This window comes from Nycticebus coucang, chromosome 11 (genome assembly GCF_027406575.1).
Source record: "Nycticebus coucang isolate mNycCou1 chromosome 11, mNycCou1.pri, whole genome shotgun sequence".
In the NCBI taxonomy this organism is placed as follows: Eukaryota; Metazoa; Chordata; class Mammalia; order Primates; family Lorisidae; genus Nycticebus; species Nycticebus coucang.
This window is the reverse complement of record NC_069790.1, coordinates 111,383,653-111,400,617: the sequence shown is the minus strand read 5'-3', so window position 1 is coordinate 111,400,617 and position 16,965 is coordinate 111,383,653. Positions and strand designations below refer to the sequence as shown.

General features: G+C 45.8%; 1 protein-coding gene across 2 annotated transcripts in view; it reads left to right on the top strand.

The window, feature by feature from the left end:
* The window catches only part of DENND2A (DENN domain containing 2A), a 142,871-nt gene that overhangs the window by 86,722 nt on the left and 39,184 nt on the right, over positions 1–16,965 (top strand). For both annotated transcript variants that reach the window (XM_053609367.1, XM_053609366.1), the window contains exons 6-10: positions 5,573–5,773; positions 11,815–11,908; positions 12,362–12,412; positions 13,563–13,750; positions 15,856–15,965. In XM_053609367.1, the coding sequence (XP_053465342.1) occupies positions 5,573–5,773; positions 11,815–11,908; positions 12,362–12,412; positions 13,563–13,750; positions 15,856–15,965 (644 nt within the window). The remainder of the gene's footprint in view (positions 1–5,572; positions 5,774–11,814; positions 11,909–12,361; positions 12,413–13,562; positions 13,751–15,855; positions 15,966–16,965) is intronic.

Genomic DNA, 16,965 nt, shown 5'->3' with positions numbered 1-16,965 from the left:
AACTGGGTGTGTTGCTTGATAGTCATCTCCTCCATCTGTTTCACAGCACTCAATGTCTCTGAGCCACGAAGTCCCTCTTTGTAATGCCCTGGCCCACAGCCCAGTCTTCCCTTTTTTCAACAGTTAGGTATCTCCTAAAATTCCAGTCCCTCATGAGAGCTCTCTGGACATTTTTGTGGCCTATTTGGGCTGCTCAGGGATACACTAGAGCCCCTTTCTCCAGCAGTGGGAACACACACACACACACACACCCAGGTCTCTTCACATGCTCTAGAAAGTTGTGTGCCAGGTTTCAGTTCCTTCTCTGGTTTTTTCTTCTCAGACCTTTTCATAGGTCGGATCTCCTGTGAATGAACACTATGACAATCTAATCTCTAACAAAAACAGTTACCTACTTTTCACCAACAATTTGATGGAAGATTCCAATATAGTGAAAGAATTACAGGCATTTCTGTGGATTTAATTGCAGATGAAATTTCACCTCGAAGAAGGAGGCTTGTCACTATGCCTTCTTTTTGCGCTAATTTAAGATACCTGTGGTGTGGGCGGCGCCTGTGGCTCAAAGGACTTAAAAAAAAAAAAAAAAAAAAAAAACAAGAAATAAGATACCTATGGTGACCAAACCAGGCTGGCTCTTCCTCTACTGAAGGTTTATTATAATATCAGTTTATTACTTCTTGGAGACCCTTGATAAAATATTAGAGCTGGACACTTAGGATGATTAGGACTCTTTATTTATAAATTTTTATTTATTTTTTATTTCTTTATACTTTATTTTTAAAATTAGAAATCTTTAAAAGTAAAAGGCTCTGGGCTGGGCGCAATGGCTCACACATATGATCCTACCACTCTGGGAGGGTGAGGCAGATGGATTGCTTGAGCTCATGAGTTCCAGACCAGCCTGACCAAAATCAAGACCCTGTCTCTACTAAGAATAGAAAAACAAAAACTGGCTTGGTGCCTGTAGCCCAAGCGGCTAGGGCACCAGCCACATACACCAGAGCTGGTGGGTTCAAATCCAACCCAGGCCCGCCAAACAACAATGACAATTACAACCAAAAAGAAAAAAAAAAATAGCCGGGTGTTGTGGCAGGTGCCTGTGGTCTCAGCTACTTGGGAGGCTGAGGCAAGAGAATTGCTTAAGCCCAAGAGTCAGAGGTTGCTGTGAGCTGTGACACCACAGCACTCTACCCAGGGTAATAGCTTGAGACTCTGTTTAAAAAAAAAAAAAACAGAAAAACTAAGGCAAGAGGATCGCTTGAGCCCAAGAGTTGGAGGGCTCTCTACCCAGGGAAAAAAAGTGAGAGACTCTGTCTCAAAAAAAGAAAAAAGGCTCTGAAGTTATTATTGGAACTAAGCAAAAATGGAGAAATCAGTAGAGCAAAATATGAGAGTTTAATATATGATAAATATGGCCTTATAAATGGACAGAGAAAGAAAGCCTTGTTCATTAAATAAAATAGGGATAAGTTATTTTGGAAAAAAATTATTTTGATGAGCATAGCACAAAATAAATTACTGATGGATTAATGAATAAAATACATTCAAAACAGACCAAGAAAATCCAGAAGAAAATGTAATTGAATATTTATTAAACTTCAAAAAGGAAATAGAATTTCTAGGCAAAGAAAAAAAAGATTAAATACATCACAAAGGAAAAGATTAACAGCTTTTCATATAAAAAAGTATGTGGAAAATTCCACATAACCAAAATACTAATAAACCACATAGGAAAAGCAGATTTGCAGCAAAAATGACAAATTGTTAATATCTGTTCTATATAGAGCTCATCCAAAAGAAAAAGAAAAGTACTGAAAGAAATAGGTAAAAATGGGCCAGCTGTGGTGGCTCAGGCCTGTAGTCCCAGCACTTTGGGAGGCCAAGGCAGGAGGATCACTTAAGGCCAGGAGTTTGTAGACCAGCCTGAGCAATGTGGTGAGACCCTGTCTCTACAAATATATATATATATGTTAAAAATAATAATAATAATAAGCTGGGCTTGGTGACATGCACTTACAGTCCCAGCTACTTGGAAGACAGGAGGATTGCTTGAGTCTAGAAGTTTGAGTCTGTTGTGACTATAAGTACACCACTTTATTTTCGCCTGGACAACAGGGCAAAACCCCATCTCAAAAAAAAAAAAGTTGAGAAAAATCCAGTTAGCACATTGAAGTGTGAAAAACGTCAGTGTGGTTAAGAGGAAGAAAATGTGATAACATATTGATGGCTTCTATCAGGCACACTGCTAGATGCTTTATATGCCTTTACCTCATTTAATTCACTAATCGATTAATTAATTATGAGTCTCAAGCTATTGCCCTGGGTAGAGTGCCATGGGGTTATCATAGCTCACAGCAAATTCCAACTCTTGGGCTCAAATGATCTTCTTGCCTCAGTTTTTCTATTAGTAGTAGAGATGAGGTCTCACCCTTGCTTAGGCTGGTCTCCAACTCCTGAGTTCAAGCAGTCCACCTGCCTCGGCCTCCTAGACTGCTATGAGGACAGGTGTGAGCCACATCTACTGGCCTCAATCATTAATTTAAGAAAGAAATGTTTCGGTCTGTGACCATTGTAGCTCACAGTAATCTCAAACTCTTGGGCTCAAGCGATTCTCTTGCCTCAGCCTCCCAAGTACCTGGGACTACAAGGAGTAGGGCGCCAGCCCCATATGCTGGAGGTGGTGGGTTCAAACCCAGCCCCGGCCAAAAACTGCAAAAAATAAAAATAAATAAATAAATAAATGTTTCAACTACTTAATATATGGTATCATAAAATGTGAGCCCTGGAAATACCATTAGAAAACATGGAGTCGGCTTGGCAGCATAGCTCAGTGAGTAGGGTGCCAGCCACATATACCAAGGCCGGCAGGTTCAAGCCCAGCCTGGGCCTGCAAAACAACAATGACAACTGCAACCAAAAAAAAAAATAGTCGGGCATTGTGGCAGGCACCTTGTAGTCCCAGCTACTTGGGTGGCTGAGGCAAGAGAATCACTTAAGCCCAGAGTTGGAGGTTGCTATGAGCTGTGATGCCACGGCACTCTACCAAGGGTGACATAGTGAGACTCTGTCTCAAAATAGAAAAAAAAAGAAAAACTGAGGCAATAGGATCGCTTGAGCCCAGGAGTTGGAGGTTGCTGTGAGCTATGATGCCATAGCACTCTACCCAGGGCAAAAGCTTGAGACTCTGTCTCAAAAAAAAAAAAAAGAAAGAAAGAAAACATGGGATCAGGGTCAGGCATGGTGGCTCATGTTTGCAACACTCTGGCACACTAAGGCGGGAGGATCACTTGAGCTGAGAAGTCAAGACCAGCCTAAACAAGAATGAGACCCTGTCTGTACAAAAATTAGAAATATTAGCCAGGCGTGGCATATGCCTGGAGACTCAGCTACTTGGGAGGCTGAGGCAGAAGGATCACTCAAGCACAGATATTTGAGGTGACTGTGAGCTCTGATGCCACAGCACTCTAGCCAGGGCAACAGAGTGAGACTCTGTCTCAAAAAAAAATAAGAAGAAAAAGAAAGAAAAAGAAAACATGGAGTGAAAATGGTTCTTTCACTTTATTTTATTCTATTTTTTTGAAATAGCACCCTGGCGTTGAGTAGGAGACAACTAGCATTGCCAGTGAGAAAGACCATCGTAGCTCACAGTAACCTCAAACTCTTGGGCTCAAGAGATTCTCTTGCCTCAGCCTCCCAAGTATCTGGGACTACAGGCACCTGCCACAACGCCCAGCTATTTTTTAGAGATGGGGTCTCATTCTTGCTCAGGCTGGTCTCGAACTCCTGAGCTCAAACAGTCCTCCACCTCAGCCTACCAGCGTGCTGGGACTACAGGCATGAGCCACCTCAACCAGCCTTGTTAATCAGTTTCTTGTGTGTTCTTTCAGAAGTATTCTATACATGTACCAGCAGAATAGCTCCTTAAAACATACGCACATACACACTCCAGCATACTATGTCAATTGTTCTATATCTTACTTTTTATGTTTAATGTAAGTATATACAATATGTATATGTATCTTATAGAACCTTCCCTATCGCCATGTTAAATTTTTTTTTTTGAGACAGAGTCTCACTATGTCACCCTCAGTAGAGTGCTGTGGCATCACAGCTCACAGCAACCTCCAACTCTTGGGCTTAAGCAATTCTCTTGCCTCAGCCTCCCAAGTAGCTGGAACTACAGGTGCCCGCCACAATGCCCAGCTATTTTCTTTTTCTTTTTTTTTTTTTTTGCAGTTTTTTTGGCCAGGGGCTGGGTTTGAACCCGCCACCTCTGGCATATGGGACCGACACCCTACCCCTTTGAGCCACAGGCACTGCCGACCCAGCTATTTTTTTGTTGCAGTTGTCATTGTTGTTTAGCTGGCCTGAGCCAGGTTCAAACTCGCCACCCTCAGTGTATGTGGCTGGGACCGTAACCACTGTGCTACGGGTGCCAAGCCCAATTTTTATATCTTTGAGTAAAATATATTTCTTTAACAGAGTTTTAATTTTTTTTTTGTGATGCTAGTAATTTTTTATATATCTAAGAATCATTGCATTTCCTTATCTATAACTTTCTATTCTTTCTTATCTTCTGCCTGTGGTATATATTAGGAAAATAAGTTATTTTCTATATTTTGAGTTGTGAAATTTTTTTTTGAGACAGAGCCTCAAGCTGTCACCATGGGCTCAAGTGATTCTCCTGCCTCCGCCTTCCAAATAGCTGGGACTACAGGCACCTGCCACAAGGCCTGGCTATTTTTTGTTTGCAGCCGTCATTGTTGACTGGCGAGCCTGGGCTGGATTCAAACCCGCCAGCTCAGGTGTACGTGGCTGGTGCCTTAGCCACTTGAGCCACAGGCGCCGAGCCTTAGCCAGCTTTTTGTTTACCTTTTGACATTAAAGAGCGTTGTTTTAAAAATAAGATACTGAGGGTGGCGCCTGTGGCTCAGTCGGTAGGGTGCTGGCCCCATATACCGAGGGTGGCGGGTTCAGACCCGGCCCCGGCCAAACTGCAACCAAAAAATGGCCGGGCGTTGTGGCGGGTGCCTGTAGTCCCAGCTACTCGGGAGGCTGAGGCAAGAGAATCGCTTAAGCCCAGGAGTTGGAGGTTGCTGTGAGCTATGTGATGCCATGTCACTCTACTGAGGGCCATAAAGTGAGACTCTGTCTCCACAAAAAAATAAATAAATAAATAAGATACTGAAACCAAGAAAAATCACATTCTTTGTATGTATTATAGGAGACACTCAGTGAGCCAGCAACAAGGTCAAAGCTAGGCCTGGGTCTTGTAACTCCTTATCATATCATATGTTATCAGAATGCCTTATCTGTAAAGTCTAGGGATTGAGCCAGTGCCCCGACTTACCTAAAAAGAGAAACTGGATTGGGCATACATCCTTCATCATACAGCTTTTCCATTATTGGATGATAAGTGTTTATTGAGCACTTACAGAGACAAACTCCATGTACCCTGGGAGCACAGACCAGCTCCCCTTGCCGGGTTCATGGTCTTTGTCACCGGCACTGCCAGTTGTCTCCCACTTAGTCTCCTTTGTATTTATTCTTCTTTTCTCCTTTTCCCTCACAGCAGTCATTGTCCAAACCTGCTTTTTTCCGGCAAAATTCAGAGAGGAGGAACTTCAAACTGCTGGACACTAGGAAGCTGAGTCGGGATGGAACTGGGTCCCCTTCCAAAGTCAGTCCCCCCTCCACTCCCAGCAGCCCTGATGACACGTTCTTTAATCTTGGAGACCCACAGAATGGCAGGAAGAAGAGAAAGATACCCAAGGTAACACAACAAGCTCCAAGCTCAAATGTGCACTCCCTCCTCTGTGAAGGAAGGCTGCAGGGCAGAGAACAAATTGCTGCACCCCCTTCTGCCTGTATTGTCACAGCCAGGTAGGCACACTGAAGCCAGTGGGGTGGAACATCTGGGCCTTTGCCTAATATTTGCTGTGGTCCTGTAGCCTTCTTCTCAGCCCTCCCTTTCCCAGACTTAGCTATCCTTCTGATCCCGGACAACAAGGTTTTCTTTCTTCCCTTTTTTTTTAAGACAGAGTCTCACTCTGTTGCCCCAGGCTAGAGTGATGTGCTATCATAGCTCACAGCATCCTCAAACTCTTGGGTTCAGGTGATTCTCCTGCCTCAGCCTCCCAAGTATCTGGGATTACAGGCGCTTGCCATAATGCCTGGCTAACTTTTCTATTTTTAGTAGAGATGGAGTCTTGCTCAGGCTGGTCTCAAACTCCTGAGCTCAAGCAATCCACTCACCTTGGCCTCCCACAGTGCTAAGATTATAGGCATGAACCATGATGCCCAGCCCTGTGGACAAGGTTTTCTGTCCTGAAAAGGCCACTGCCTCCTTCATAGCTTTAACAAGCAGAACTTCCATCATGCTCTAACCTGAGACTACATCAACACCCACCATAGAGGCAGGCACAGCCTTTGTCAAAAACACATCTTCTTGGCTCTTTGCAGTCCAAAAGGTGGCAGTGCCCACCGGCTTGCACATATATCCTTACATGTCTGCTATTGATTCATTTTCCATCAATTCAGTGTCAGCCCAGCAGTGCTGGTCACTCTTCATTGACCAACTTGGTACCACAGGGGAGGCAGAGTTTCTTCTCTGCCCTCATACGGTCTCCAACTGGCCTAATTAAACTGACATAAAACAGAACATATAAATTGTATTTACATATCTGTAGGAACCATTATGAGAAAAATGGAAAGCCCAAAGATGTGACTGGGCCTAGTGCCCATATACTGGAATGGACAAAGAGTGGCAATCATGGAGCAATAACTAGGAAGATAAGGGTTAGTTTAACAAGGTTTATTTGTACAGATTTCTCTTGGCCTGGACTCCCCATCTCTGGTGATGTGAATATTTCTTTCCTCCTGGAATAGAGATAGCATCTTTTACATGGGAGTTTCATCATCTGCTTTCAGGAAGAAAAGGGGAAAGCAGCGGCTGTTTTTCAAGTGCCTTTAGTCAAAAATAAAGCTAGGTAACCACTGATGTGATGCTTAGGGACATAGTCTCTGCTTCCAGAACACTTTGCCTCAGATTCTGGCCTTGCCATTTATTAGCTTTGTGACCCTTGGTGAGTCATTTAACTTCTGTGCCCTGGTTGTTGTCTGTAAAATGGGAATGATATTATTTGAGCTTGAAGTCAGTGACAAATGTTAAAAAAAAAAAAAAAAAAAGAAGAAGAAGAAAGTAAAAGAAATAACATGCCAAAGCAGCATATTTAAGGGTAGCATGTCTTGAACTCTGTCAGTACCAGCTTCCAGGAACTTCTAGAGCAGAGAGTCATAATTTCAAATTCAATGTATGAGTGTTAGGGGTTTGTGAAACCCATAAAACTTTGTGCAGATTAGTTTTGGGGGATAAGGGAGAGGGACATTGTAAATTTCACAAGATTTCTCCAGGTGGCCCATTGACCTGAAAGAAAGTCAGAGGATGGCTCGGTGCCTGTAGCTCAAGCAACTAGGGCACCAGCCACATACACAGGATCTGGCGGGTTCAAATCCAATCTGGGCTTGCCAAACAACAATGACAACTACAACCAAAAAATAGCCAGGTGTTGTGGTGGGCACCTGTAGTCCCAGCTACTTGGGAGGCTGAGGCAAGAGAGTCGTTTAAGCCCAAGAGTTTGACATTGCTGTAAGCTGAGACGCCATGGCACTCTACCCAGGACGACAGCTTAAGACTCTGTCTCAAAAAAGAAAGTCAGAGGACATCTTCTTAACACAGTTGCTCCTGACACAGTTTGGTTATCAGAGTTTTGAGCCATGATTTCACTCCACTGCTCCTGCCTCCAACATTCTTTATTTTAATTATTTTAGATGTGAAGCCTCACTCTGTCACCCCCCATAATCATAGCTCTCTGTAGCCTTGAACTCCTAGGTTCAACTAATGTTCCCACTTCAGCTTCCCAAGTATCTGGAACTACAGGTGCACATCACCACACCTAGCTAAATTTTTTTTGGTTTTTGGAGAGACAGGGTCTTGTTATGTTACCTGGGCTGGTCTTGGACTCCTGGCCTCAATCGATCTTCCTATATCATCCTCCCAAAGTGCTAGGATTATAGGTGTGAGCCACCACGCCCAGCCTGCCCCCAGCATTCTCAGTCAGGTAAGGTCAAGTCCCCTTAAGCTGTAGAATGTGGGTAGGGGAAGGGCGGGTAGGGGCAGGTGGTTATGAAGAAGAACCAAAACCTAACGCCTGGGGGCTGCCTATGTAAGTAGGCAGAAAACATCTTACTTTGTTTTGTTGATAGAAGGTAAAGTGAGGGTTGTGGCTTAGTCCCCCTCACACCCCTCTGTTGATTCTGCCTTGTCCTGCCCAGGGCACAGTACATGCTGCACAGCTATCACTTAACATTTCTGAAGGTGGTTCCTCCAACCTGCGGGTCCCATCTCCTCAGCACTGGCATAGGGTCTCTTATATCTCCTTGGCTTCCTTCTAGAGTCTCTTTTCTGCGCTGTCCTCACAGCTGCTCACAGGAACCCCAAAGCATGGAGTCTTGAACCCCTCCTTTAACTCTCCTTCTGCATGCTCTGGCACAGTTCATAGTTATTTGTAACATCAAAAACCTACAACTGGCTTAGTGCCCGTAGCACAGTTGTTAGCGTGCTGGCCACATAACACCGAGGCTGGCGGGTTTGAGTCCGGCCCAGGCCTGCTAAACAACAATGACAACTGTAAACAAAAAATAGCTGGGTGTTGTGGTGAGCACCTGTATAGTCCCAGCTACTTGGGCGGCTGAAGCAAGAGAATTCCTTAAGCCCAAGAGTTTGAGGTTGCTGTGAGCTATGATGCCAGTGTACTCTACCAAGGGTGACAAAGTGAGAGTCTGTCTCAAAAAAAAAAAAAAAAAAAACTGGGTGATGCCTGTGGCTCAAAGGAGTAGGGCACCGGCCCCATATGCCAGAGGTGGCGGGTTCAAACCCAGCCCAGGCCAAAAAAAAAAACAAAAAACCCTATAATTCTTTAATAATGAAAAGTGGCAATTAGCATCTGTATAGCATCTCCATTATTTTAGAAAATTAAACAGGAATAATTAAATTAATTAGCTGTTAGGTTAAAAGAGCTTTGCTATAATTCTAAATTTGAGTGTGTGATCTCTGGAGAAGCATCTAACACCCTGTATCTTACACCCTCACCCCTTTACTCCTCACTTCTCCCTGTGTACTATTTTAATATTTTTAAACAATTTTTTTGAGATTCAGGGAAAGAGTAAGTGTGTATATTGTGTGTATAGGTGGGAGGTAGGAGGACGGTAGAACTGTTACTGTTACTTTATACTCAATTCAGTTTGCAAATGGCCTATTGACTTCCTTTTGGTTTATTGCCTGAAATTGAGGTAGGCTGCCACTTGGGAGCATGGGCTTTTTGTCAAACAGGCTTTTGACAGGCACAAACAATCCAAGAGGAAAATCAAGATAAACCTGTCACCCTTGGCTTGGCACCCATAGCTCAGTGAGTAGGGTGCTGGCCACATACACCAAGGCTGGCGGGTTCGAGTCCAGCCTGGGCCTGCTAAAACAACAATAACAACTGCAACCAAAAAATAGCCAGGCGTTGTGGCGGGTGCCTGTAGTCCCAGCTGCTCTGGAGGCTGAGGCAAGGGAATCACTTAAGCCCAAGAGTTTGAGGGTGCTGTGAGCTGTGATGCTACAGCACTCTACAGCGGGTAACATAATGAGACTCTCTCTTTCTTCTTCTTCTTCTTCTTCTTTTTTTTTTAATTTATGGTTTTTGATTGAATAAAGAGACAGAGACTCTGTCTCAAAAAAAAAAAACAGGTTGGCGCCTGTGGCTCAAAGGAGTAGGGTGCTGGCGCCATATGCCAGAGGTGGTGGGTTCAAACCTAGCCCCGGCCAAAAACTGCAAAAAAATAAATAAATAAAACAATTAAGTCTCACAAAATAGATAACTAATATACAACAAAAACAAAAACCTGTCACGTTAGCCCAGGATTTTGAGGTTGCTGTGAGCTGTGATACCATGGCACTCTACCAAGGGCAACATAATGAGACTGTCTCAAAAAAAAAAAAAACCTATCACCTTTGCAACAACAATAAGAAAATCTTATTAAAACTGTTAATCATAGGCTCAATGCCTCTAGCTCAACAGCTAGAGCGCTGGTCATATACACCAGGGCTGGCGGGTTTAAACCCGCCCAGGCCTGCCAAACAACAATGACAACTACAACAAAAAAAATAGCGGGGTGTTGTGGCAGGCCTCTGTAGTCCCAGCTACTTGGGAGGCTGAGGTAAGAGAATTACTTAAGCCCAAGAGTTTGAGGTTGCTGTGAGCTGTGATGCCACGGCACTGTACTGAGGGTGACATAGTGAGACGGTCTTAAAGAAAAAAGTGTATGTCCAGGGCGGTGCCTGTGGCTCAAGGAGTAGGGTTCATACCCGGCCCCGGCCAAAAAAAAAAAAAAAGTATGTGTACGTATATAGCCATATTGCTACATGCATATGAGGTAATAATAATTTTCTAAGTTACACAATTAATTTTAGAGGTCCTCTATGTTTGGGATTCTGAATCACAAGTTCTGTGAATATGTGTGCTTTTTTTTTTTTTTTTTTGAGACATAGTCTCACTTTGTCACCCTCAATAGAGTACTGTGGCGTCACAGCTCACAGCAGCCTCAAACTCTTGGGCTTCAGCAATTCTCTTGCCTCAGCCTCCCAAGTAGCTGGGACCACAGGCACTTGCCACGATGCCTGGCTATTTATTTTTGTTGTTGTTGCAGTTGTCGTTGTTTAGCAGGCCTAGGCTGGGTTTGAACCCTCCAACCCCGCTGTATGTGGCTGGAGCCTTAACCACTGAGTTATGGGCTCTGAGCCAAATGTACATGTGCTTTGACAGAAAGTCTAGCAAAATATATAAAACCACACTCACCAGCTTCTCATGAGAGAAAAGGGGAAAACAAACATATAGGATACACTAAACTTTTTTGATTTGAAGCAAGAAAAACATATTCCTTTGAAACAAATCTGCTTTCATGTGTACAGCAGAGCAGGAGGCTGCCCTGGGGATCAAGAGGGGCAGGGAGGTGGCGCCTGTGGCTCAAAGGGTAGGGCGTTGGCCCCATATGCCAGAGATGGTGGGTTCAAACCCAACCCCAGCCAAAAACTGCAAAAAAAAAAAAAAAAAGAGGGGCAGGGAGCCTGGGCCTTGCTGTGGTGATGAGGGGAGGCCTGGGATGTGTCACATGCCAGACCATCTGGGCGAACTTGCACACATGTGTGCCCTGTGAAGACATGGATCACCCACAGGGTCTGGCATGGTGTTGCTCTGCGGACAGGGCAGCATGTGGTGCGTGGCGCCAGTCCCTGTACTCCCCAGCCAGGGCTCAGGAGCTGCTCTGATCCCTGTCCCCGTTCCTCTCTGGGCTCTTCCAACATTCTTCGGGATTGTTCCCATGAAAGGGATCCTGCCTGGGAACTTTTTTTTCCTGTCTCTTTGTTTTTCTTGTTTTGTTTTGGAGCCAAAGCTCCTTCCCAAGCCACAATGACATCGCAGTGTCAGGAGAGCAGCCATCAGGTCATAATCTGCTGGTGTCGCCTCCAGTGTGCCCTAGCACATTTAGACAACAGCCCAGGCTGGTGAGCCCAGCCTCCCTTAGTTTTCTTGACAGTCACATTCCTGTATGAAAAGAATGAAAAATGCTGGGAGCCACTGCCAAGTGTCCCATGTTTCCCCATTTCCTGGCCCTCCATCACCCCAGGAAGGAATGGACAGCCAGGGAAGCCCAGATGCATGTGGGGAGGGGGTTGCTAACATGGGCTGTTCTTCTCCTGGTGTCTGGCAGCTGGTGTTGCGAATCAATGCCATTTATGAGGCCCGGAGAGGAAAGAAACGGGTGAAGAGGTTGTCCCAGTCCACGGAGAGCAACTCAGGAAAAGGTAGAACCCTAACGCCACCACTCCTTCTCCCCCAAGAATTTGCAAAGAGATTTTTCCTAGAATTTGCTTTCTGTTGTTTCTATTTGGCTCACAAAGAAGGGGACCAAGTTGGTGCTTTGTAAATATCTCTCACTGTCCCTGGGGCTGGCGAGTTCCACCGGGGACGAGTTTCCTCAGGCTTCCTCCCCTGAGTGGGAGCAGGCCTCCCGGTGCATTGTGCACCAAAGGGGACAGGATCTTTTGCTGTAGTATTTTGTGTACGTACAAGCTTAACAAGAGCCAGATTAATTTGGAAATACATTGAGTTGGATAGTCATAGTTTGTCCATTACGCTGAAATAGACAATAAAACACCCCTCTCAACGAGAAATTGGATTTGTGCTACTGCACAGAAAAGTGCCTTGCATCGGAAGAACTCACCTTTGTAACTTTCTTCATTGTTCTTTTTGTCTAGTGACAGATGAGAACAGTGAGTCTGACAGTGACACGGAGGAGAAGCTGAAAGGTGAGGAGACCCATTGCTGTGCCAGGCACAGGCAGGTGACTTGGGAGATACAAAGACGGCCCCTCCTCATTAGTGTCCTGCCCAGGCTTGTTGGGCAAGGCATGGATTTCTGAGAGGACAGCGGGGCCCGCAGGGTGCTCAGGGGCAGGTCTTGAGCATGACCACAATGACACTGTGTGTCACTGAGCCTCCCACTTAGCTCTTTCTGTTTGGCTGACAAAGAAAGGGACCAAGTTGGTGCTTTATAAATAGCAAGGGTGGCTACAGTAACTGCAGCAGCCCCTGCTCCAAGCCTTTCTCCCATGTCCTGAGTATTATCCATACTCTAAGGGGTGGCTCTGCAGGCTTGGGGCTCAGAGACCAGGGGCTCTCCCCTCACTTCGGTTCAAATTGCTATGTCATTTGGAGGCAATCACTTACAATCCAGGGCCTCTAGTTCCTCATCTATCAGTTGAAGTTGTTGAAATAATGGATCCCTGTGGGTCTTAAATCAGTGATCTAAGTCTAGGCTTTAGGGAGTTTTCCAAAAATTTTTGGACTCCAGGGAGAAGCCAAAGCTAGCAAGTGCTGGATTGCTAGGTGAGGTAACAGGGGCCTGTTCACGCAGTGACCCTGCCATGTTTGCCCCTCAGACCCAGCTGCCCCCGGCCCTCCTCTAGGATGAAGCCCAGCTATTACCACTGCAGAGTTGGGGGGCAGGATGGACTCCCTGAATTAGTTGGGTCTCTGCTATTTGAGTCACATGGAATGTTTGCAAAACTCCCAACTCCAAAAGTTCCATGGCCTGGATTCTGTCACATGACACAAACTGTTGAGAGAAACCAGTGAGGCGAGCAGCCAATGCTCCCACCCGCGAAGGCAGAGGGAGGCCAGAAGAGGCTCAACAGCAGAACCAAGGCCGAGCAGAGTCCCCACAGTGCCAGGCTCTTACACTCTAATGGTCTGGCAGCCTGTTGGATGTTGCTCCTCCCAGAAAGTTGGCGAGAATCCCAAATTAAGAGTTCTCTACTAATTTGATAGATGTAGAAACACTCTTTGGGTTTAGAAAGAAGTACTGGAGCTGGGAATGACGTAATGTGTTGCAGCTCTGTGTGTAGGCCCGCCCTGGCCCATGAGTCACTGCGGGCTATCCGTCTCTCTCCCCCTGCAGCTCATAGCCAGCGCCTGGTCAATGTGAAGTCCCGACTAAAGCAGGCGCCACGGTACCCGGCACTTGACCGGGAGCTCATCAAGTACCAGGAGAGACAGCTCTTCGAATACTTTGTGGTTGTGTCTTTGCACAAGAAGCAGGCCGGAGCTGCCTATGTGCCGGAACTCACCCAGCAGTTCCCCCTGAAGGTACAGGGTGGCCCGGCCCCTGGGGCTTGCCAGGGGACTGTAGAAGCCTACTATAAACTTGTTGGGACTCTTGGATTTAGGGAGAGTCTGAGGAACACCTCATGTCTAGAATGTTGAAAGCAGATCCTAACTAGAGTCTACCATGAAAAAAAAAAGTGCTGTTGCTGGACAATTTGGGAGGTCCCAGGGAGGAGAGATTCAGACACTCAAAGTATGGGCAGAAATCCTTTCCCAGTTCCTGTGGTCACTGTGCTGACCGTGCTATCCTCTTTATCCTCACCCCATCTCCTTATCCAGCCAGCCACATCTCTTCCCAACCCTTCCTAGAAGCTTCTTTCCCCTCAAGCTAAGTGACATCACATTTGTGTCTGCACTAAACATTTGCCTGTGCTCTGTGTGTCTGCATGTGTGCAGGAGAGTCCTCTTATGTCGTGGTTCCTGGCTATGTGGATTTGGCTTTACTACATGTTAAATCATGGCACCTAAAATAAAATGACACTCAATAAAGGCTCAACTGTCAAGGCAAATTTCTTTTTTTCTTTACTTATTTCTTTATTTTTGTAGAGACAGAGTCTCACTTTACTGCCCTCGGTAGAGTGCTGTGGCATCACACGGCTCACAGCAACCTCCAGCTCTTGGGCTTACGTGATTCTCTTGCCTCAGCCTCCCGAGCAGCTGGGACTACAGGCACCTGCCACAACGCCCAGCTATTTTTTGGTTGCAGTTTGGCCGGGGCTGGGTTTGAACCCGCCACCCTCGGTATATGGGGCCAGCGCCCTACTCGCTGAGCCACAAGCCCCGCCCGGCAAATTTCTTTTTTAATGCAGTGGTGAGCATCTATGTTTACACGTCTTTTTAGATCTTTTTTTTAGAAAAAAGAGAGATGCTGTCTTCCCTTGCCACCCAGGCTAAAGTACAGTGGTGTGAGCATAGCCTCCTATAGCCTCAAACTTTTGGGCTCAAGCAATCCTCCTGCTTCAGCCTCCTGAGTAACTGGGACTACAGGTGCCCATCATACCTGACTTATTTTATATGTCTTTGCCTTTACACCCTTGCTCCTTCTCTCTTCTCTTCTTTTTAAACTTTTTTCTTTTTTTTTTTTGAGACAGAGTCTCACTATGTCGCCCTCAGTAGAGTGCCATGGCGTAACAGCTCACAGCAAACTCCAACTCTTGGGCTTACGCAATTCTCCTGCCTCAGCCTCCCAAGTACCTGGTACTACAGGTGCTCACCACAACACCCAGCTATTTTTTGTTTACAGTTGTCATTGTTGTTTAGCAGGCCTGGGCCAGTCTCAAACCCGCCAATCTCAGTGTATGTGACAGGCACCCTCCTAACTGAGCTACGGGCACTGAGCCAGAATAATGTAATTTATGTATTCACAAAGAGTGTTACAACATTCTATGCCTGAAGATTGGAAGACCTGATTATAGAGGCTCTGCCTTCCAAATTCGGGAGCCTTGTATTTGGAAGGGATGCAAGGGTATTTGCATTTTCCATTTATTTGTTTGTTTGTTTATTTTTTTTTTGAGACAAAGCCTCAAGCTGTCACCCTGGGTAGAGTGCTGTGACATCACAGCTCACAGCAACCTCCAACTCTTGGGCTTAAGCGATTCTCTTGCCTCAGCCTCCCAAGTAGCTGGGACTACAGACACTTGCCTGTAGTCACAGCTCACAGCAACTCCCAAGTAGCTGGAACTATAGGCATCCGCCACAATGCCCAGCTATTTTTAAGTTGTAGTTGTCATTGTTGTTTGGCAGGCCCAGGCTGGATTCGAACCCCCAGCACCAGTGTATATGGCTGGCACCCTAGCCGCTTGAGCTACAGGCGCCAAGCCTGTATTTCTGAATGTTAGGTACAGAGGACCCTTCTCTAAAGCACGCTATTTTTTTTTCTTAACTTTTCCCATAAGACTATAGTTAGAAGTGCCCTGGGGTGAGGGGGGGAAGGCCCTGGAAGACTGAGCTGCAAACCTTCCCAAGGGAAGAGGGGGAGGTGGCAGTCACAGCTGCAGAAAGGTAGGTGATGTGATCCTTACCATCATCTGCTTCACTCTCCCATGCCAGGGTTTATTCTCTCACTTTCTCTCACTTTCTCCCTGCAGTTGGAAAGGTCTTTTAAGTTTTTGAGAGAGGCTGAGGACCAACTGAAGGCTATTCCCCAGTTCTGCTTCCCTGATGCCAAAGATTGGACTCCTGTCCAGCAGTTTACCAGGTATGAGCTGGTGTCTCCCCTTCTTACTTGCCAAGACTAGGGCGAAACCTGGAGTCAGAAATGGCATACCTTACCGTGAAGCAATCCTGATGGGCCCTGACCTAGAGATTCCCCCCAGTGGTGTTTTAAGTTCCCTGAAGATGGGAATCACCTTGCTCAGCATGTGGGTTTCCCAGGCCTTCCACTCAACTAAAGGATATGTGTGTGTCATTAGCCCCCATGAAGGTAATTCTTAGCCTGAGCAAAGTCAGGAAAATATTGCTGACCACCCGTTCTCACCCAGTGTTCCTGAAATTTCCCTTTAATAACTTACCTTAATCTGCTACTCAGATTGAGATAAGTTTTTCTGTTTAGCCAATGTTGATAGATACCAGTGTTTTCATTATCAGATGTTTTGGTATTTGACCAAACTCAGTAGGCTGCGTACCCAAAGTGTGTGAGGGACACTGTGTTCTCTGAAGTTGGCCCAGCAGTCTGTAAGGACTCTCCAAGCCTTGAAGTTACTCTGGACAGAGCCCTGAGAGAGCCACAACAGGCACAGTGCCAAGAGGGGCACAGAACTGTCCCCCTCTCAACTGTGCAGCACCCCGGCCCTCACATCTCTTTGGCCACAAGAGTAAATGACAATTGTGTTCTGTACAGTGGATGGCTCAGATGATAGAAGTTTAAAAAAGAGAACCTTGTTTCCTCAAAGGACATTTTCTTTTATTTATTTATTTATGTATTTTGAGACAGAGTCCCAAGCTATTGCCCTGAGTAGAGTGCTGTGGCATCACAGCTCATAGCAACCTCCAGCTCTTGGGCTTAAGCCATTCTCGTGCTCAGTCTCCCAAGTAGCTACGACTACTGGCGCCTGCCACAATGCCTGGCTATTTTTTGGTTGTAGTTGTCATTGTTGTTTGGTGGGCCCAGGCTAGATTCAAACCTGCCAACTCCAGTGTATGTGGCTGGTGCCCTAACCGCTTGAGCTACAGACGCCAAGCCTCAAAGGACATTTTAG